The following is a 21,821-nucleotide window of genomic DNA, read 5'->3' as shown; positions in this document are numbered from 1 at the left end:
CCTGCCTTGATACATCACAAGTTTACACTTCAAGATGAGAGACGTGGTTTCATCAAATGTATTCCCCACTGATCCATCACTGTCACTACTCATTTCCTTCAAGACATTACATTGAAATTTTCAGCAACAGCTGGTGTCTTCTGACTATCTCCAGGAATGTAGAAAGCCTCATACTAACCCATCCCTCAGGACCAATGGCCAAAACTGGGCCATGATCCCAGGCTTCAGCTGGGTGGCAAACAAAGAATGTCATCAGCAAAGACCCAAACTGTTCCCGGCCAGCGACAGCATTTGTGGTCACTGCCCCAGTGCAGAGAAGGACGCAGAGGAACTTGAGCAACCTGAGGAGGTCTGTTTTCCAGTTTAGGTATCTTCTAGCTATCATGTTGTTTATCTTGATTTCTCTTGATATGGTGATACACATTTTTATCAGCCACTGCAGACATTAATAAACTGTTCTGCTGCAGGTTTCCACTTATTCTAGTTTCGTCATCATCACAGTACATGTCAAGAAACCCTGTTTGAGAAGATGCCTATTTAACTGAATGTCTCATCCTTTTACAATTTCTCATTTTGCAAATGTCTTGTGAGGAATTCAAAGTGAAATATCAGACTCCACAGATGTATGTCATACACAAGCAGTACTATATAACAGCATTGGACTATTTCTTATCACCAGGATGGTACAGGCCAGCTGCCAGAGAGTGATGCCGTACCACGATGGCTTCGCCATCACAGAGGTGAAACCCGAGAGGGGAGGAAGTCTCAGCATCACAGAGCTCTTAATGCAGGGTCTGGTCTCCAAGGAGACCCCATCCCCAACATAAAGACCTCCTCCATCACAGGGCATCTGAAGTCTTCTTTGGTGACAGAGAAGACCCTTCCTCAGGAATCATTCGTCTCCCAAGTGCCTTTAAGAGTAACTGCACGCAGTATCTTTCTTAAATGTCTAATTATCTCTATGCGGTTGTGCTAGGCACTGTTGGAAATTTTATTGATTGTGGCAAATTATTGCTATTCTAATTTTTGTTGGTATTTTCTCCACTCAGGCCTAGCTTTATATTGTAATAAAACAATTTCCTTTTAGTTACAGATCAAAGTGTCAAGCCAGAGCGGTAGTTTGGGAATCAGCATTGCTGGTGGGAAGGGCTCTCTGCCTTACAAAGACCAAGATGAGGTGAGTTCTGGTACAACAGAACTAGCAGTGCTCTTTTCTCAGGCTAACTTGTCTATTTCCTTTCAGGGAATTTTTATTTCCAGAGTAAATAAAGAGGGAGCATCGGGAAAGGCAGGGGTCCATGTTGGAGACAGACTGCTGGAGGTAGGCTGGGAATCATTTTTCCCACGTTTGTAATCTTTGTTCATAATTTCCTTTTCACTGACCAGTGTATGACATATTGTTGACTGAATGGAAATCACATACTTGTACTTTATACTGGCTGTAAGAATATTATTACAAAACCTACTTCCTGCTGGTGTTCCTCTTGTGACCAATGGAGGGCATTATACATCCATGCATAAGACCAGCAGTGGACACTCGACAGCTGGGACTTCCCCTAAGAAGATATAGCCAGAATGAGGCTGACAAATAAAAAAGCCTAAACCAATCTGTAGATTCACACCTTTGTAAATTAAAGCTGATTAGAAACCTTCATCACTGTCTGTAGTGGGAATATGCATGCTATTTTCAGATAACCTATGCTGTGTGTGAGTGTGTGACTTAATTCCTCACCTCTGACTCCTGCTCCTACTTTCACCGAGACTGAAAGTGTAATGTGACCATGGTCCTTCCAGGTCAATGGCCTCAACATGCAGGCGGCGACCCACCACGAGGCGGTCAGCTCCCTCAGGAATGCCGGGAGCTGCATCAAGATGAAAGTATTAAGAGAAAAGCTGCTACCTCGAGAGGTATGTGACCTGGACGAACATCAGGATCCTCTGGACGTGATAGGGCGACAGCCGTGCACCCAGGATGGCAGAGACCAAAGAGGCAAACAGCCCAAGACGGAGAGAGTGGAAGACGGTTTGTCCAAGAAGATTGAGGCGGTTGTCTGCAACGGCAGCAGCATTGTGGGTGGTTTACTCCAATCACAGCACAGAGTACACTTTTTAAATTTCACCATTGTTTTATGATGTGCCTCAAGCCATATGTGGTTTACCCCTTCAAAATAAGTCATTCTTATACACTTCTTTTCTTTGTCTTGTCTTTTTGTATTTCAGTCTGATTTGATGAAACATGATTCACTTCAAGGGGGGAAACACACAATGACAGTAAGCAGATTTCTCATCCCTCATTAGGATATAGCAGTGTTATTCCAATGGGGGTACATGTATCCTTAGGGGTACTTTGGTTTACTGCTCATTAGAACCTTTCCCGAATTAAAAAAACAACTGCAAAAACAAACATTGTTTAAATTATATGACATTTTGACATTATGACTTTTTCTGACATGCATGTACGTAAAACATGACAACTTGTTCTGACAGATCCCGCGGATCATCCTCACTCATCCCTCTATCTCAGATGAAGATGTGGAGCTATGGACACAGACCCCCAGCAGAGAGCCGTTACATGACTGTGACATCCCTGACAGACAGGTATACTGTTCTGACAACGCTTTCTACCCACCTTGACCGCAGTGTAAGGGTACATACATGAAGGACACAGACTGTTATTACCCAGCTCTTTGTGGTGTATTAGTGTAAAACAAACTGTTTGAATGTGTTTTTTAAGCTTTTTGTCTGTCAGAGATTGCTGCTAATAATAGTCTATTTGGTGATATTAAAGTCATTTGCAACTTTAAGACTTTGTTTTTATTACTAAAACCACAGAGTTTTGCCTGTGCAACTACATAGAACAGAGACTGTAAAGCATGAACAGACTGCTCTCTCATGTCCACATGAATTACATGTCATAATTTTAAATAAAGTCAATTAAACAATGAATGCTGTTGGCTACCTCTACTTCACACCGCCCTGCTGTAAATTATGGATGTTGCTGGTAAATAGTGTCTCTGCCCATGGCGATGCCAAGCTCTCAAACATTTTATAGTCTGTACCGAGATAAAATGCCACACGGCTGTGCATAACAGGGAGTCTGAGTCTTGCAGAGACCTTCATTTGACTGAACATCTGCTAAATTCAGAATCATGAGCGCTCTGCTTTCTAAAAAGAAAAAGAGAACAGATATCTTGCTCACAGTAACAACAGTTCATTGTTCAGTGTTTACTTTCTTAGTAAAGCACAGCTGCATTGCTCTAAGAGGCCTTTCTTTTCTTTGAGCTGTAAATGAGACAAATCCATGCTGAGACGTATGAACACCTGCACAGTATACTGCAATTCAGTAAAAGAGCCCTGCAAAGACACTCCCTTAGATACATTTTAGTTGACAGTGTGTCAGAAAGGTGTTGGTTTGGCAGATTTGTTGTTGTAATTTGCAATAATGTTGTGCTGGATTGCACCATATTGCACGTTTGTGTTATTGTGTCCACCCCATGAACGTTTGCTTATGATCACAAATATGACATGACTACTTGTTTTAACAGTGATGCTCTGCAGTGAGGACTGTTTGCTGAGTGATAATAATCTGGGGACATAACATCCAGTGTACGAGATTAAATCCAGTACTACCACAATATAAGTGTCACGTCACACGCCAGAAATCATAACAAATGTGACTTTTTGCCTTTTCCACAAATAATGGATATTAATCCAGGGAAACAGGATTATATTCAAATCATGTAATGGTTTAAGGCTATAATTTAAGATTGACTGCTTTACACAAAATAAATTTGATTCTCTTTACATATTTAAATTTCAGGCACTTATCAGATGTTTTTTTTTTATCCCGAGTCCCTCTGAATGAATACCAAATCACATAACACCAGAGGTAAAATAAAGAGGAACAGGCTGTGGTGTACGTGTATGCTTTGTCTTTTTGTGATTTTCTCTGTGTGCGGCTGCCACAGTGAGACAGGGGGACAGCAGGGTCAAAATAGACACGAACAGCTGTGACAGGAATGAAGAATGTAGTGTTCTTAAAGGATTAGCATCCACTCCAGCGGTCTGCTTTCACTCACTGATAAGGGAACAGAGAAGTCAATGCAGCCTCAAACAAGCAAGTAAATGAATTTGTTTTAAGCCCCCTGATAAGTCATTATTGGAAACATGCTGAGATTGATTTGTCGCAGCAGTCTGCTGGCTGGCAAGGGTTCATATTATCTGGAGACTGAATGAACATATTATATTGTTCATTTGAATTTAAAAGTATCGGTTCTGTATTAAAAATCCTCATTTGTCAGATGTGCAAGTTCAGACAGTGATGCCTTTATTTAGTTTTCTGTTCAAACAGCTTCACCACACAATGCGAGCTCTTCACAGACCTGTGCTAAAAACAAATCTTTCATAAAAAAAAAAAAAAAAAAAAACTCTTTAGTTTGTTCTACACGGCAACACTTATTTTCTCAGCAGGCTTTTTTAATTGTCCACTAGATACAATCATCTCTGTTATTTTTGTTCTGAGCTCAGTCAGCCAAGATATTTGTCATGTTTTCAGCATGACGTCTGTCATATTGTGGCAGTATATAATATATGAAAGACCCATGCTGAGGAGGAATACACAACTTTGGAGACAAAATAAGTTTATCTAAAAAAAAAGTGCTAAAATTGAACAAGAAAACTTGCCTGAGACAACAGCGTTGTGTTGTTTGTAGCTCCAAGCGTGAACACTTACTGGTGCCCAGCGGGCTGTCTGCTGTCTGTAAGCTATTTGTGGCTATTATGTGTCTATAAAAGGAAATCTGCAGGGCAATACAACACACCAACAGTACACTTTGAACTTTGCGAGACGGGCTGAAAGGTGTGCATGCTTTCGTACATGCTTTGATCAACATTTGACAGAAGTTTTCCTGAATCCTGGACCCAAGCAACACTTCTAAATGGAGAGGCATTTGAAGTAGAAATGGACCGTGTGAGTAAGAGTCTGGGTAAGGTAAGAGGTTTTGGAAATAGATGTTTTTCTTTCACTGGATGAAAAACCTCTTCTTGGGGATTGGGATTTTGCTGTCAAGCTGAAGTAATATCACTCACATACTCAGTCATACTCACACACTGCTACTTGATACTTATCCTGTTATTTTCTGTCCAACAAGGATGAAAAACAGTTACCAAACTGCCTTCTGGTGAATTTAAAAGCAAGACTCACAAGAATTAATGTAAATGCATCTTATCAGTGTTAATATGTTGTGAAAATTGCAAGTATATCATTATTTTTTATTTATTTTATGACATTTTTAACTTCTTGCCACTGCACTGCAAGGTCATATTGATACCTTTATTATGCATTATACAGCTATTCATCATAGGAAATAAACTTTAAAGTATGTGAGTAATGTTAAACGAGCCTGTAACCGACTCTTAAAAGCTATTTGTTTTCAATCACACTCATGTTCTCCCTAAATATGCTGCTACTAAAAATTACAGACATTGATATGTGCATTTTTGTTCTTGTTTTCGTCCTTGTGTATGAGACTTGGAATTATAACATTTGTTTATAATCTGAGAGAGAGATAACCCAGAGTGCTCTGTAGCAGTAGCAGCTGGCAGTGGGCTACATTTGCACGCCATATCTACTCTGGAGGGAGGGGTCGTGTGTTTGTCTGTAATTAAACTCTTTACTTAGTGACACACCCAACTGTTTATGCGTTTACTATGGCACAACGTGAGCTATTTAGATATGCATTTTAACATCTGTGGAGCACAGCGGTTTCAGATTTACAACAGCAATTATGCTCTTCCTCTAAAAACCAATAGCTCCCATGCTCAATGTGGCACGGAACTGAGCATCATCAAAGGCAAACACATATGAGTGAATATGTGATTAATGCATATATGGATGCTGCTTACAGTTGAACTTTTGTTTTGTATAGCAGCTTCTACAGAGGAAGAATTACACAAGGAATCACGTCCCTTGCATTCAATCAGTAGTATGTTTCCTTTAAGTACATTTGTCACTTTCTGGTTGCTCACTGTTTATGAGTGTCCCTTTCAAAGGTCCCCACAGAGGGTGGTCTGCTTCAGGAAATGATTTACTGCTGCTTGTATTCGGTCTTTGGGACGGGTCCGACATGCCTCAAGAAATAACTGAGTGAGAGCACGCACACAGTGAGGCGACATGTAGCACAGTGAGCCAGTGGTGGCTGGAAATGTGATCTACGAGGACGGCATGACCTCGGCAACACTCAACGCAATTAAACATTCAAGAGGGCTCCGATGGGCAAGAAGGAAATGCTTGCTTTGACCTTTCACAGTATAAACTTACTCTGCTTTGACTACACAGGACATGCAAACAAGGGGGTTAGGCCTACATTAGAACATGAATACATAAACAAGTTTATAAGATTGCACATGATTATTTTAGTCAAGGCATTTGTTCTGTTTCTTTATTTATAGCTGATTATAGAATCGCTGTTATCTCTGAGGAAAATATTTTGGTCACGGTGTTGCTTCTGGCTACTCCAGCCTGACTCTTTTAGGCCGACTTTACTGTCTTTCAGAGGCTGTAGCAGGCTCCATTTCATTTTAAAGCTATTGGCTTTAAAATATCTTTTAAAAGTAATTGGTATCATATGTAACTAGACAATCTAAGATATCCAGTGGTACCAACCATGTCATGCTAGCTTGTCAGAAAAGGAGCTCCAAAATAAATAAATAAATTAATAGCATGGCCATTTTCGAAAGGGTCCCTTGACCTCTCACCTCAAGATATCTGATTGAAAATTGCTTCTATGGGTAACCATTTGATGCTAATCCCATGCAGTTTGGGCCAAAAACCATGCTGTTTTTCTCATGCAATAAAATGTGTTATTCTCGCCTATTCTAATATGGTGTATTTGTTTATTTCTGCATACTGCGGTCACTAAACAGTCTTGGATATGCATACATTTGGTATTACTAGAAAGGTGTGGACTCTTGTGGATTGAATGAGGCCAATTGTATTCATGCGTGATGATGTTAGTTACTACCAGCCAGTTTATTGTAGTCAGACCATTTTTGGATACTTGATCTCACCGTATAACATGACCTGTTGTGACGGTTCCCAAACTTTTTTTCCTGCGCACCCCCTTCTATGTCCCAACCGGGTTGGCGCACCCCCAATCCCCACTTCAAAAAAAAACCGCAACAAAGCTTTGTTTTATCGCCATATAAAGACTCATGTTTAATCATGCGCAAATAACCAGAACACGCATGACAATAACAACATCAACAAACTTTCAATATAATGCAACAAAGCTACGCACAAGCTTCCACTTTTAAGAGGACAAGTGACAGACACAGGCTCAGTAACAGAAAGCACGGTTATTTTCAGCCGCGTAAAAGAAACATTGCAGCAATAGGCTAAGCCTATTAAATGACCGTGGAGCTAGCATCATCATCATCATAACACAACGGTTATGGAAATTAGAACGACAGTACATTGAATTAAATTGCACAGGAATCACGTCCAATATTTTTGCCTCTTTCTCTCCAATCATACACTCCACCATCTCTTTGGCCGCTGGCAAACACATGTCTTCGGCAATTGTGTGCGGCAGCCCCTTTCTCCCTACTCTGTAACTGAGCAGATATGAAGCCCATAATGCGTCTTTTGTAGACTCAACGCATGAATGAAACTGCATTTTTTGGGCTTTTCTGCAACTCCTCCAACTTTGCTTTAAAAAAATGTAAGGGGCTTTTGACTTAAATTGCCATGTTTCGTGTGCAGGTGACGACGGAGATAAGACGGCTTCAGACAGCTGTTTGCTAGAACTTCACTGCACAACACGCACTGAGGCTTCGGGCAATCTGTATCGCCGATCCAAGTGAAGCCCAGACCCAGATAATTGTCATCATATTTGCTTCTTTTTTTTCCCCGTCTGGTGTTCACCCTCATCACCTCTTTTTTGCCATCTCCTTCCCTCCTCTTCGGTTTCCTCCGGCGCATCTTCTGACTCCCGCTCATTTTCTTTCTCTGTTCTCTCTGTCTCTGTTGCCTCCAAATCCTCACTCTCTCTTGGTCCCTCTCCTCCTTTGTGACTAACAACTTTATCATAAGACGTCCCACTTGACAGTTTCCCTGATTTCAGCCAGTTAAGCATATTTATAATATATATATGGAATGAATGAAACGAGTTGGCACGCATATAGCCTAGCGGCTGCAGTGCATAAAAGAAGAGCAGTGCGTAGAAGAAGCAGCTGTCTTCTTCTACGTTTCTATCAAAAACTAATAAATTATAGTTTTTTTATTTAAAATAAAAGCGATTACAAAGGAAATGTTTACTGTTCATGTTTTTTTATTGTATGGAAAAATCCCACTTAAAAAAACAGACCGCCATTACATTTTCCCTCTCGCGCGCCCCCTGGTGGCAGCTCGCGTACCCCTGGGGAATCCCTGCTCTAGGATAATCGCAGCCTCATGAAACTTTACAACCACAAACTAGAGACCTAGGGCATTCAGAGGATCTATGGCTTTTAAGTGTATTGCAGTTACACTTAGCTAGTGAATGTGGTGCAAATTTGAACTATTGTACATGTGCTATTGAGTATTTTCTTTATTTCTATATTTATCATATTTTAAAAACTCATCACAAATACGAAGCTGTAAAGTAACCAGCAATTAGTATTGATGTGAAATAAATAAAGTGGATTAAAAGTACACTATTTGAAATGCAATGGAGTATAACTATGAATTTGTATAAAAACTTAAATACTAAATGTAAATGTACTCATTTACATCCCACCAGCGATTAAGAGACTAAATCTGGCTCCATGAGTCTGTCTTCTGCTTCTTTGGGATATATAATGACCCAGAAAGGCCAAACATCCTGCTCAGTACTGTATTGAACTCAAAAAGCCACATATTTGGTTTGAAAAATTCTTTTTTGGCAGAAAAGACATTATGATATTGGGCCTGCAGTTATTTTAATGCCTAACTGGACACACGGCTAAGACCAGTATTTTTGACATTGGAGGCAAAAATACTGTTGTTTTGACAGCTGATAAGACCTTTGCTTCATTTGAATCCAGATGAGTCACACACACACACACACACACACACACACACACACACACACACACACACACACACACACACATAGTGCGTGGCACTATCTTTGTGGGGACCCGTCATTGATATAATGCATTCCCTAGCCCCTTACCCTAACCTTAACCATCACAACTAAATGCCTAACCTTAACCTTTACCCTCACCCTAACCGTAACCTAATTATAACCCTAATCCTACAACCAAGTCTTAACCCTCAAACAGCCCTTTAAAGTTGTGGGGTTCAGCATTTTGGCCCTACAAAGCTGTCCGGACCCCACAAGTATACTGTATTCCTGGTTTTTGGACCCCACGAATATAGTTAAACAAGACAACACACACACACACACACACACACACACACACACACACACACACACACACACACATACACATACAGCCTCATATAGGCTACAATTACAGTTTTACATTACAGAAATTACAGAGAGAGAGAGATCGCTTTGTGACTGGGGCGTAGAAATACACGTCCGGTCGCTACACTTTGTAATTCAAAGAAAGAGAACAATAGACAGACTCAAGCTGTTAGAAGAAATGAATGTTCTGCTGAAAACCTTATTTGGGAGAAATGACATTTTAATTACAAATATTGTTTTTCCCTCAGATTAAATGGATTTGTGTAGATATCAACACAGTATTGGCACATTTATCTTTGAGTGAAGTCTTTCTAGAAGACCAGCATGTGATATGTACTGTGTCTTGCATGATGCACAAAGTAAGAAATGATAAATAACTGCTCTGAAAACATCAATGAAATAGTCCCAGCAGGATCCACAGCATGTTATTCAAATAAAACATATAGTTTTACATTTGAAAATGGAAGTTCTGAGAAATCGTAATTTGTAATCATCTTGGTAATCATTTTATTTTGATGCAGCTTTTGTGTCTTCTTCAAATATTTAATCTAACACAAATTAGCCTAGGCCTATATTACTTTGACTGGGTCTACATCAACCAGCGGAGGCTGTGTGATTTATTTTTAGACAGAATCTCAAGTATGTGCTACAATAAGCTCCACTGATTAGTGAAGGAACTTTCAGTGCCCTTACCCTCCAGTTTGAATGTTGCAAATGATCTGTCAACACTGTGGAGAGAAGAATCATGATCAGTTAGAAAAGTGGAAGTAGCCTACTTTTGACGAGTATGTGCTTTGATTGCTGCAGTGAGAATAAATAGGAAATGTTTTCCATTGCTCACATTTATATACAACATATAGAGTGGCTCAACAGTCGTCTCTACAGATGCAATTTTCTTGCAATTTACCTAATGTAAGCTTAGCAACTGGAAACATATGGATGTTCTGATTGAATTTACATTTTTACGACTCCAATTCCTTCAAGATTATAGGCGCAGAGATGTTGCTTATCTTTGTTGGCAAAGCTTTTATCCATCACAATTCACAGATTCACTTCTTCATGCATTTTAGCATGGGTGCTGAAAATGGACCCATTATCGCTGATAGTGTGAATGCTGCGGTGTACACCCACTAAACTATGCAGGTTCAGGAAAAGCTGAGAACCGGATTTAACAGGTCACCTCCGTGGACAGTACAGAGGTTTCCTAGTAGGCCCTATGGAACTGCTTGTCCCTGGGTTTGTTTAATAATGTCAACACCAACGTGGTTTTACATAGCCCCTTTTCATTTTTACAGAGGACACCAACGTATCTGTTTGGCAATTAAACTAATCTTGGATAATGGCATCTTTTAGTAATCATGTGATAAAAATGACATCCAGGGTGCTAAAAGCTGGTCATCAGTCAGGAGTTGCTGCACCAGAAGGATGTGTTAAAAACGTAAAGCTCCTTTCATCTATGTCACATGTCGGCAGAGCTCTCACTGTAGTAAGTATTGGGATCACTCGAAAACTGGTGCAAATTCAACAAAGTATTTCCTTCTTAGGAATCTCAATATTTTGGCTTATTTCTTTCAGGGAGTTAGATGAGAAGATCAGTACCACTCTCAGATCTTTATGCTACATATGAAGCTACAACCAGCAGGCAATTAGCTTAGCATATAGAATAAATACTGGAAACAGCCTGGCTTATGTTTTATGTGCAGCAACAAAAACATTTTTTTTAATGATGTGACGACACAAGTGCTTGACAAATCATTAACGACAGCACTGCCAGCAAAGCTGCCAGAGTACCTGGAACTTTTATATAATCTCTTAAACAGCGTTGAAATTTAGCTCCATGAACTTGCTTGCTGGACAACAGTGGAAACCACCCCAGTGGAAAAGGCCCATAGATTACAAAGCTGCTCAAGTTGTTAGAGAAGCATCTTTGGCTTCTTATTACAGAGTTTCTGCATAATATTCAACATTTTTCACCCAAACTAACAGCACAGCACACAAAATATGTGTGTGGTAAGGTGCCTTAATCAGATGAGAACATAAGCTGATTTAATTGCAACTCATCACTCCTAATTGAGTCTGGGTGTGGCGAGGTTTTGTGCTGCAGGGTGCCTGATCTTTGTATGAGTGTGATGATGGTTCATTAGTGGCGGGCTAGAAAGAAGCTGAAATGCAGTGATATTCAACTGTGAGTGACTGAAACATGGATTTTATGGAGACCTCGACATGGCCCCTTAAACTTTAACAGATAAGAAGTCCCATTGTGCATGACTCATCATTTACTGTAAGTAAAGAATATTAGATAATATTAGAAATTATAATCGAGAGCTTGTAACATGTGGACGATTTGTTCCTCTCCTCTCTGTTTTACAGGTTTCAATAGGAGTGCCATCCCATTGTATTTTCACGTTTTTGCCAGTGGTGCAGAAATTACCAATTAAAAACATTGTTACTGAGGAGGAGAGATCTGGAGCTTTGACAGAAAAACCAAATAAGGTACAGCAGCAGCAGCAGCAGCAGCAGCACACACACACACACACACACACACACACACACACACACACACACACACACACACACACACACACACACACACACTCTTGATCTGTAACTTTGATTGCAAGGCGTTTATCAAAATGAACATATATATAGTGTTGATTTAGCTGTCACCTTGTGTTTGTAGTGTTGTTTTAAATCACTATCTGTTTGCAAATCGAGACTAGCTCCAAGTGGACAAACTTACTCATGTGCTATATTTTGGGGGAAATCCGCAGCATTGAAAATGAAGCCACTCAGCCTGTCCGGTTAAATTGATGTGATCTTATTCTTGAGCCCACAGCCTCGTGCTACTTGCTAAGATCACCAGTTTAAATGCACCCAGACGGTCCCTGCATAAGAATATCAATATGACCACTTTCTTCTTATATTCGATGTGACAGATATGACTTTCTGTTCCACACTCTCCATTTATTCTCTAGATGACATTGCTTTTTATTAAACTTATGAGCCTTGACTAACAATACTTTATATTGCAAATTTATTAAACTTATGAGCCTTGACAAACAATACTTTATATTGCAAAGTACTTTCACTTTCAAACACTTTCAACAATAGAGACAAAAAAGACATAATCTGAGTGTGCAGTAAACTCTTACAGTAATAACAATTTTGGCCAATAATGAGCCTGAGATTCCTCTGAATTGTAACTTTTAATGATCCAGAAAACTTGATTCTGCAACTTTCCCGCCTTTTCAAAGGACCCTAGTTTCTAATGATCATGTCAGTGGCTTAAGGATGAAAGGACACACCATTGCTCCTGGGGAAGAATCAATCTCACTCTCACCTGCGGCATTTTAGCAATTACACCATAACTTCCTTCTAATGGATGAACATCATTGATTGATATGATTTAAAATCAAAAGTCGAGAACCCTTTTGCAATTATGTAAGCACATAATGTAATCTGAAAACTGCTGCCCTGATTAAAAAAACAATGCAACTGATCTCAGCTGGTATTCTGTCTGTAATGGAGTGGGATGGAAATTTATAAGTGACCCCAAACTTTTGACCGGTAGTGTGTGTGTATATATATATATATATATATATATATATATATATATATTAGGGCTGTCAGCATTAACGCGTTAATCGCGATGTGATTAAGGGTCGAGCATAATGCGTTAATTTTTTTAATCGCATTAATCGCATGCCGCCATTTATTAATTTATTTTCACTTCACTCTGCTTTGTGTCGTGCCTAACAGGCTACTATTTTGCCGTACTTCCTCGTAACACATCCTGCTGCTGCAGGAATAGCAACGCGGATTTCGGTGCCTCATTCTGGTGCCACTGATACGCCTGCACTTCTCTCTGGTGCTCTGAAACAGACGTTACAGGAAACAGAAACATCGCTGCACGTGACGCTAGTTAACACTATACTTGACAGCTGCTAACGTTAGCCTACCGCTAGCTAGTAGCTGGATCAAACCGATTAAACATGGTTACAATGCTGACAGCTAATGCTAAACGGTGTAAAGTGTATCTGTATTTCACTGTAGAGGATTCCAACACCAAGATGTAACAATCTGCAGCTGCTGTTGTCGGAAAAACACAGGCTGTAAATGAAACTGGTAATTTACAGCCTTGTGGTGCTTTCAAAGTTGTTGTTAAATTCAAATGTGTGACTAGATTAAATATATAATAAACAACTACAAATCTTAAAATCAAGTTCATAAAGTCACTTTCTTTGCATTCATTTGATTCCCAATCAAGATACACTGGTAAGAATGGCTTTCCATTGTTAATATGTACTTAAAAACAGTTCTGAAATGCAAAATAATAGAATTTTAATCATGTGATAAAACATGCGATTAATCACGATTAACTATAGAAATTCAACGATTAATCGCGATTAAGAAACTTTTAATCGTTTGACAGCCCATATATATATTAGGGCTGTCAATCGATTAAAAATGTAATCTAATTAATTACATAATCTGTGATTAATTAATCGAAATTAACCGCATACATAATTAACGGTGCCTGAACCAAAAAGAAAAGAAAAAAAAGGGTACTAAACAACAGTCGGTGACATTAAAGAACGGCTTGTTTATTGCTAAGACCATATGGTCAAAATGAAATGATTTAATAATAATGTATAACAATAACAATAACTTATTTCACTAGTAAATTGCTGTTGAACGACAAAAACAACCACCAGATGGTAAGGACATTTACAATAACTTCAAATGCACCACGAGGCTGTAGTTTACCAGTTTCATTGAACGCACCGTCTGTGTTGTTTCTCCGACGGCAGCTGTTACATACCGGTGTTGAATCCTCTACAGTAAAAAACAGTCAAACTTTACACCGTTTAGCGTTAGCTGTCAGCATTTTAACCGTTTTTAATCTAGCTACTAGCTAGCGGTAGGCTAACATTAGCTGCTGTCGAGTATAGTAGTGTTAACTAGCGTCACGTGCAGTGGTGTTTGTGTTGCCTATCGTCTGTTTCAGAGCATCAGAGAGAAGCGCAGACATATCAGTGGCACCAGATTTCGGTAACCAGGGTTGACAGGAAGAAGATTTTTACAAGTAAATGTTCTAATCAATGATCCAGGCAGCACATTCTCGTCTCCCTCCTTCATTTTACAGTTAATGGTGGCTAGAACGGCTCCGGGTCAAACCTCAATATGGAATGGATTAATCTGCGTAATTCTTTTGAACGCGTAATTTTTTCTTCTCAGATTATTTAATTATTTTTGACAGCCCTAATATATATATATATACACACACAATTATTGTGGTGTCAATAGGATTTCTCCGTTCATCATATAAGAGTGCATTATATAGAAGAAGGCCATTATTTTTTACAGTACGTTGAATAATAATAATAATAATAATAATAATAATAATAATAAAACAATTGCTTGAAAGGCAAATGCCAACAGAAAACACACAAGGCATTAATATTTCTTTGCCATATGTTTTCTTTTGACAGATCCTCTTTAAGTTCTTCTTTTTCTGATCTTGGGCTTATGTAGGCTACATTAATGCACCCAAACTACAAATGTTCAACCAAAAGTTCTTGAAAGCTATCATCCTGGGGGCTGGTGTGAACCCCCAACATCCTGTAGTGTTGATTGCTGAAGGATGTTTATCCAGCATCAACATCATGGCAGCGCCACAGCTCTGGGTGCCTCAGGATAGCCAACTTCTTCTGCTGCCTGGAGTCAGACTTCAAAGATCTTCGCACTGGGGTGGCACCATTAGTCTTTCAACCTCCCACATTGCTATTACCTAAATCCCTTTGTGTTATAAACTCACAACAACATATAATATACTGAATAACCCCGTGTTGTAGCGTACAGGGAGTATTATCTTTTCTTAAATGAGCTATATTAGATTGTGTGTCACGCATGGCTTTGTGCTCATTTCTTTCTACCATGTCTTCATTTGAACTCCATTTCCACTCAATTTTTTTGTTCTATAACTCTATCTCCATCTTTCTCTTATGTTGTTGTTATTTTTACCACAGAGCAGTGTTAGAGATTTAAAAAGCCACGTTTTGGTTTTGATGATACACTTTGCTGCTTTATAACTAGCAGTGGGCACTAATATCCTTTACTTAGGCCTTGCAAAAGTAGCAATGCCACAATATAAATCTTGCATTCAAGTTTTAATTGAGTTTTGACAGCGAAATAAACCTAAACTATCAAAAGTAAAAGTACTCATTATGCAGAATGGTTCCTTTCAGATGTTTATATTTCTACATTAGTATATTACAATGTTGGATTATTAATGCACAACATGTATTTCAAACTGAAGCAAATTTAATCTACTTTATATAGCAATTGGCAATTTCATATTTCATATTTTATGATGCGATGAGTTGTTCTTTTTGAAAAATTATTATCTGTAAAGTAACTAGAAACAATAGGGTTGCTGTCATAGAGGATTAAAAAATACAATATTTCCCTCTGTAATGTAGGGGAGTAAAAGTATAAAGTAGCATAAAGTAGAAATACTCAAGTAATTGTACATCAAAATTGTACATTAGTTGAGTAAATGTTGAACTTAGTTCCTTTCCACCACTGCAGTAGTAGGACTAAATGCCAGCATGTGAGAAAATAAAAACTTGTACAAATGCACGTTCTTGTGTTCATATTTTGTTACTAAGCATGTTAAACTGTATGAATGTAACATAAACGGAAAAGTTTCTTGCTGAGAGTTAGATAAGAAGCTCGATACCACTCTTATAGACTCTTAGTCTGTAGGTTTAATGGGAAGCTACAGTACCTCCAGCAGCCGGCTAGCTTAGCTTAGCATAAAGACTGGAAACAGGGAAAAAGCTAGCCTGGCTCGACCCAACGATAACAAAATCTGAAGACTCATTTGCTAATATGTTGTATCTTGTTTGTTTAATGCATACCAAAACTAATGATGATGTTACTCAGAGTCAAGTCAGGTGAGAACACCTTTAGATTATTGAGTAGTGACTGATCTTGAGTTGTGGCACAAGATCAGTTTTTTGCTTTCTCACACCTGCTTTTTGTACTGCTGCACTACATTTAGTCGTTTTAAAGCATTACAGATTAGTGATACTCCCTGCGGAAAGACAACTGCCATATTTAGATGCCAGCTCATTAATCCACCACTGTGATTCAGAGCAGCCTACACTTCTAAATAGCTCCTATTCAAAAGAAAGGAATTTGCTTTTGCATTATTCAACCTCAACCTATTTTAACCTCAAGTGGCCATTATCAGTTTGCATTCTGAGTGGCCACCATTGATTTGAAATATGAGGTAGGCTACTAAGGCACAATACTTCATCTTCCCTGTCTAATTATTTTCTTGCTTCGAATACTTTTTTTTCTATTACTGTTTACTAATTGTGCATCACAAATCTTCAAACAGACTAAATTAGTTTAAGTGGTAGCAGATATTTCCTTTCTGAAATACACAGTATGTTTGTGAGACATTTTGTTTAGTTTCGTGCCATGTCATTTAGTTCAGCTAATGAGAAGCAACCAGAATAAATTGAGCAAATCTTAATTACTCAAGATCTTTGCCTAAAGACAGAGCCACGTCAAATAGGATTAAATAGTAAAAATAGTCAATTCATTCAAAAATAGCTAGAATGTATCACTCTTGCATAAACTTACTGTTTATCTAAAATACTCTAATGGCTTTTTCATGGAAACAGATTTAAATTTCATATCGGAAAACTTTAATTCCAGCCAGTTGTCAGAGTCATTACGGTATCATCATATGTGCAGTACGAAGACATGTCAATGAAAAAATCCCAGCAACTCACTGTGCATTTAATCCAAGTTCTTAATATAACTGCTTTCAACACTCAACATGTGGTGATATTATCAACATGAGGTGACATTTATGTTAAATACAGTCCTAGGAATAAGTGTCATTCTGGCAGCCTTTCATTTATTTAAATAACGCTAATCTACAGTTAGGTAACAGAAAAGCACTGAGAATATTTTTCATTTCATTCATTTCAAAAGCTGAAGGGTGTCATCATGTGGTGTCATATATATTTTTTGGTTCATAATTAGGCTACTATAAATGTGGGAGTTCATGTCAGGAATGATGCATGTCATAATCACTTACTCTTTATAGCTCCACTTAAATTCATGGACATTCAATAAACCACAACAATTTGAATCATATTCTATGGGATATAATGGCCTGAGTTTGGTCAAATAATATGAAATTGCAGTCACACCCGTTTTGATCTGTGGGACATTGATATTAAAGTCTGTTCTCACTGGGGAAATTGTAGCCTAAACAAAGTGGAGTGTATGTAAATTATGTTAATTTTGCAAAAATCCATGTATTCCTATCATACTCTATTGTGTAATTTACATAGGTGGATTTACCTTTACCTTTTAGTTACCTATAGGCCAAGCTAGGCTAGCTGTTTCCCTGTTTCAAGTCTTTATGCTAAGCTAAGCTAACTGGCTGCTGGCTAGCTTCATATTTAACATACAGAGAGAGTGGTATTGATATTCTCATCTAACTTTTCCAAAATGTCAAACTCACTTAGTGAACACAAGATAATACATAATGAATATAAAGATGTATTTTACCACATGCTGATATAATTTTCTAGGGTCTAGTTATCAGAGGTAAGAAGTAACTAAGTTAAGTACTTATATACAATGGAGGTACCTGTTACCCTGTAATACAGTACTTCTACTCTACAGTACTTCTATGTTTCACAGGCAATACAACAAATTATCGAGGATGTTCCCTGGTCAGTCAAGGACATCAGCTGTTTACACAACGGTAATGTGTGGTGACATCACACACATGCAAGACTCTGGACGCTCTGTCATCTTTGTTGTAGTTTAAACACTATTTTAAGCACCTTATCTTGCAGAAGGTTATGCTTTTCAGCTTTAACCCCTTAATTGTATTGGTTTTGGCACACAAATGCTTGAATTTTCATATTTGATTGAATTGAATAGATTTGGGACCAGGATGAGCTAGGGTTAAATTGGTGTGTATTCTAATTACAGGCTTCTCCTCAGTTGCTCAGTTGCTCAGTTCTGCACATGAGAATAGTACAACTTTGACGTCAGCAGGACATGTACATGTACATATGTATTATATGTGTGAGGCTGGCATGTGGTGTGGTGTGGTGAAACCAAGCACACCCCCTGAGCTCAGAGAGGCTCGCTGAAGTTCACCTCGGGTTTTCTCAGGTTTCACTTGCTCAGTTCCTCCTAAACATTTGCCTCATTTTCTCCTGTCAGAACTTAACAGTGTCCCATGAGAAGACAGCCGGGGAGATCATGTCGGACAGGGAGATTTTCAAAGCAGAGATAGTCTTTATAAAAGACTCTGCGGAGGGTGGAGCAGGAAACACAGTCCAACCAGGGACAAAACTTCAAGTAAGTACAACACGTGCACTCTTAATATTATGTGGAAACTATGACTGAAAGCTTTGTTACTGACATATTCACATATCTGTGCATGTGTGTGTGTGGAATATATCTGTATATTTGCAGGATAAATATACTATTATCAAGTTGGCATACATAAAGGGATTGTCAGGGCATAAAATAAATGGATGTAACAGTCCAAGGTGGACATTTATTGCCTTTCAAATTTGAGAAGTATAATTAGAATCTAGTCAATATGCAAATAACCCAACAAGTTTCATAGTTTCTACTCTATAATGGGTTTGTTGTGTTAGTGTCAGATATAGATTTCATCAAAATTCTTTCTTTTTCTCTGCACACATTTTGGTCACGCTAGCTTTTTAAGAATTTAAAGGTGCACTATGAGTTCCTACATGGTTTCAGCGCGATTTCATTTTTGTCTCAAATCTTAGGCATCTCTCCTTGATCCGCTAGCTGCCTGTCCCCTGAATACACTGTGAAAAAGCCCGGTCTCGGGAGACAACACAGGGGTCGTAAACGTCAAACAAACACTAGAGGCACAGCCTGTGCACCAAAATACAACAAACCGCTCCAGCCAATCACCGACAAGATGGTCGGGGGTGGGGGTTAGTGACAGTTAGTCAGTTAGTCATGACAGTTACGGAACATGGGGGGAGGGGCGAGCTTGCTCTGTTTTGTTTGAAATTTACTTGGAACGTCAACAGAAGTGATGTCACGCAGGAACTCATAGTGCACCTTTAAAGTGAAACGCATAAAAACAACTAATCACACTTTGCTTTTTTGTTTTTCAGCCTTCACCGGATCACTTGAACCTCTCTCAAACCAAAGCCTCTCCTTCAGTCAGGGTTCAGTCTGAAAATACCCCCAATCACGTAGCTGCCGGGACAGCCTCTATGGAAACAGCTGTTGATAAACACAGGGGCATTTCCCAGCGGCAGAGTCACGATACCTCTGGACTTGCTGAGGTTAGCTCGGGTTTCTTTGCAAATATAGCGCCTGTGTCAGAAGACAGAATGAGCCCCACAAACTCTGCAGACCTGTTCCCCACACCGGCTTCATCCAGAGAGTCCATCCTCTCAGAGGACTTGGACAGAGAGAAGAGCTGGTCGGCTGTGCAGCTTTCCTCTCTCACCTCTCCTGTTTCTTTCAGCCGCACTGTTTCTCCCTGCTCATCTGTCCGCTCCGGCATCTTCTCCCCTACTGTCGTCCAGATCAAGAGGCACTTTCTCGCTCCTGGCTCTAGTCTGGTTCACACCCCCTGTTTCACATCCTGCGAGAGCCTGTCCTCCTCTGTTTGTCCCCAGTCCCCACCTCCTCCTCCCCGGCACCGGCCTCCTCTCACCCGACTCTCCCTCCTCACTGCCATCCTAAGAAAAGGCCGTCTTCCTGTCCTGTCCCCTGCTCTGCAGAGGCCTTACACCCCCTGCTGGCCTGTTAGCCCCGTGACCCTGTCCTTTTGTAACGCATGCTCAGCAGCCTCCAGTGTGGCCTCCATTCCCCTTGAGTTTTCCTCTCGGTTCCCCTCATCAGCATCTATAGATAGTCAGAGCCACGCTCACAGGGAGCCTAATAGAAGTGTCACAGCTCCTCCACCTGTGCAGTCAAATGAGCTCAGTAGAACATGCCCTCAAACTCAAGAGAAAAGATGCTCAAGCAGTGTACCTAGATGGGAGAAGGTTACTTCACCACCAACTGTAAAGAGCACACTCCAGAGAGTGCCACTGCCTCTATTTTGCTCAAACTTCAATTATGTTTCCCCACTAAAGCATACAAGAATAGACTGTGCAACTTCCAAAAAGCTGCAACACCCACACGTGTCCATTTCCAAGTCCCACGAGCTGAAGACCATCAACACTGACATTTACCTCAAGGGCCCTGCAGATAACAACCTTAAAAAAGTAATCTCCCCGTCCCCTGAAGATATTAATAAGTTAGAGACCTCTGTGGCCCAGAAATGGAGCCCCCTGCCAAATTCATCTCTCTCAAGTCTTCACTCGCTTTCTCAACAACTGAGGTCTCCCTCTGTCTCTTCTCCTCGGCTTCAGCCTTCTCAATCACGCTCACCCGGTGTCACAATTTTCTGTGACACGGCATCACCACCTGTACAAAACACCACAGAAAGGTGTGAGTCAGAGAGGAGCTGCCCTGATTCCAAAACATCAGCTGGTTTTCACAGAACTCACTGTCTGTCTCCTTCCCACTACACACCCATGGCTTTTCCCGGATGGCCCTCACCCACTAACTCCCCCACGCCTACGCCCTCTCCTGCTCCACCAATCAGAGACTTCAGTCCGTCCCCTTCTCTCTCCATGCGCTCCACGCCCTCCCCAAGGCCTGGGAGTGGAATATCAGACTGCAGTGACAGGGAGAGTAAAAAAAGAAAGGTAGCCGCTTTGCTTGCCATATGCATGCTTAAACTGAGAATATTATTTATTATGCTCCTTGTGACATGCTGTTCTCCCTCGCTATGTAGTTAAAAACAGATTTCCCTCACTTGATAGCTGGATATCAAGTGCTGTTCTCTGTTTTTAGATTTATGTTTATGTTTGCCATATCATTTTTTATTGATGTTGTTATAGATCTTTGCTTCGCAGAGATTTCAACCAGTTTGTTGGATTGTAATGATTGACAGATCTGAAATGTCATATGTTAAAGCAAGAGGGAACCATCATCATACAATTGATAAAGCAGATTTTTAAAACTCTGGTTTCTAGGCCAGACATACATGCTTGAAGTTAAGTAACATCTGAGTATTAACCATCAGAAATCCAATTTATTTAGTGCAAGCATGGAAATATAAGTCGATGTGGGACACAGCCATGTTGCCTGTCAGTCAGAAAAAGTTGGTTGTAACTTAACTGTTGTGCGTCTTGAGCGGGGCTGACTGTTTTGCATGATTAGTAGCCTACAGCAGTGTGAGATAAAGTGAGATATTCTATAACGTCTATCTTT

General features: G+C 39.7%; 2 protein-coding genes across 10 annotated transcripts in view; both read left to right on the top strand.

Moving 5' to 3' along the window:
- The first annotated feature begins 7 nt into the window (after positions 1-7).
- On the top strand, positions 8-2,946 carry LOC116052769 (protein scribble homolog). 3 transcript variants are annotated; one of them, XM_031303603.2, is made up of 7 exons: positions 8-349; positions 680-919; positions 1,088-1,177; positions 1,244-1,321; positions 1,795-2,070; positions 2,221-2,271; positions 2,488-2,946. In XM_031303603.2, the coding sequence occupies exons 1-7, from the start codon at positions 212-214 to the stop codon at positions 2,632-2,634; spliced, it is 1,020 nt and encodes a 339-aa protein (XP_031159463.1). In that variant the 5' UTR covers positions 8-211; the 3' UTR covers positions 2,635-2,946. The 3 variants fall into 3 exon arrangements, with proteins under 3 accessions (XP_031159463.1, XP_035848645.1, XP_031159456.1); XM_035992752.1 differs by lacking the exon at positions 1,244-1,321; XM_031303596.2 differs by having other exon boundaries at positions 1,088-1,321.
- A 1,810-nt stretch (positions 2,947-4,756) lies between these two features.
- The window catches only part of LOC116052759 (muscular LMNA-interacting protein), a 28,105-nt gene continuing 11,040 nt past the window's right edge, over positions 4,757-21,821 (top strand). For 4 of the 7 annotated variants that reach the window (XM_035992736.1, XM_035992735.1, XM_035992734.1 and 1 more), the window contains exons 1-4: positions 4,757-4,990; positions 11,823-11,945; positions 18,720-18,857; positions 19,661-21,253. In XM_035992736.1, coding sequence (XP_035848629.1) covers positions 4,961-4,990; positions 11,823-11,945; positions 18,720-18,857; positions 19,661-21,253 — 1,884 coding nt within the window. In that variant the 5' untranslated portion in view covers positions 4,757-4,960. Of the gene's footprint in view, positions 4,991-11,822; positions 11,946-18,185; positions 18,250-18,719; positions 18,858-19,101; positions 19,243-19,612; positions 21,254-21,821 lie in introns of those variants that run through there. The other 3 variants (XM_035992738.1, XM_035992737.1, XM_035992739.1) reach the window with 3 other exon arrangements.

Source organism: Sander lucioperca, chromosome 15 (assembly GCF_008315115.2).
Source record: "Sander lucioperca isolate FBNREF2018 chromosome 15, SLUC_FBN_1.2, whole genome shotgun sequence".
In the NCBI taxonomy this organism is placed as follows: domain Eukaryota; kingdom Metazoa; phylum Chordata; class Actinopteri; order Perciformes; family Percidae; genus Sander; species Sander lucioperca.
Note: the sequence above shows the minus strand (reverse complement) of the source record. Positions and strands in the feature narration are given on the sequence as shown.

Excerpts from the sequence above, each read along its gene's own strand:
- LOC116052769 (XM_031303596.2), top strand. The coding sequence starts at position 212 with ATGATCCCAGGCTTCAGCTGGGTGGCAAACAAAGAATGTCATCAGCAA. Across the intron at positions 920-1,087 it reads TCTCCCAAGTGCCTTTAAGA|TTACAGATCAAAGTGTCAAG; the intron begins GTAACTGCACGC and ends ATTTCCTTTTAG. Across the intron at positions 2,071-2,220 it reads TCTGCAACGGCAGCAGCATT|TCTGATTTGATGAAACATGA; the intron begins GTGGGTGGTTTA and ends TTTGTATTTCAG.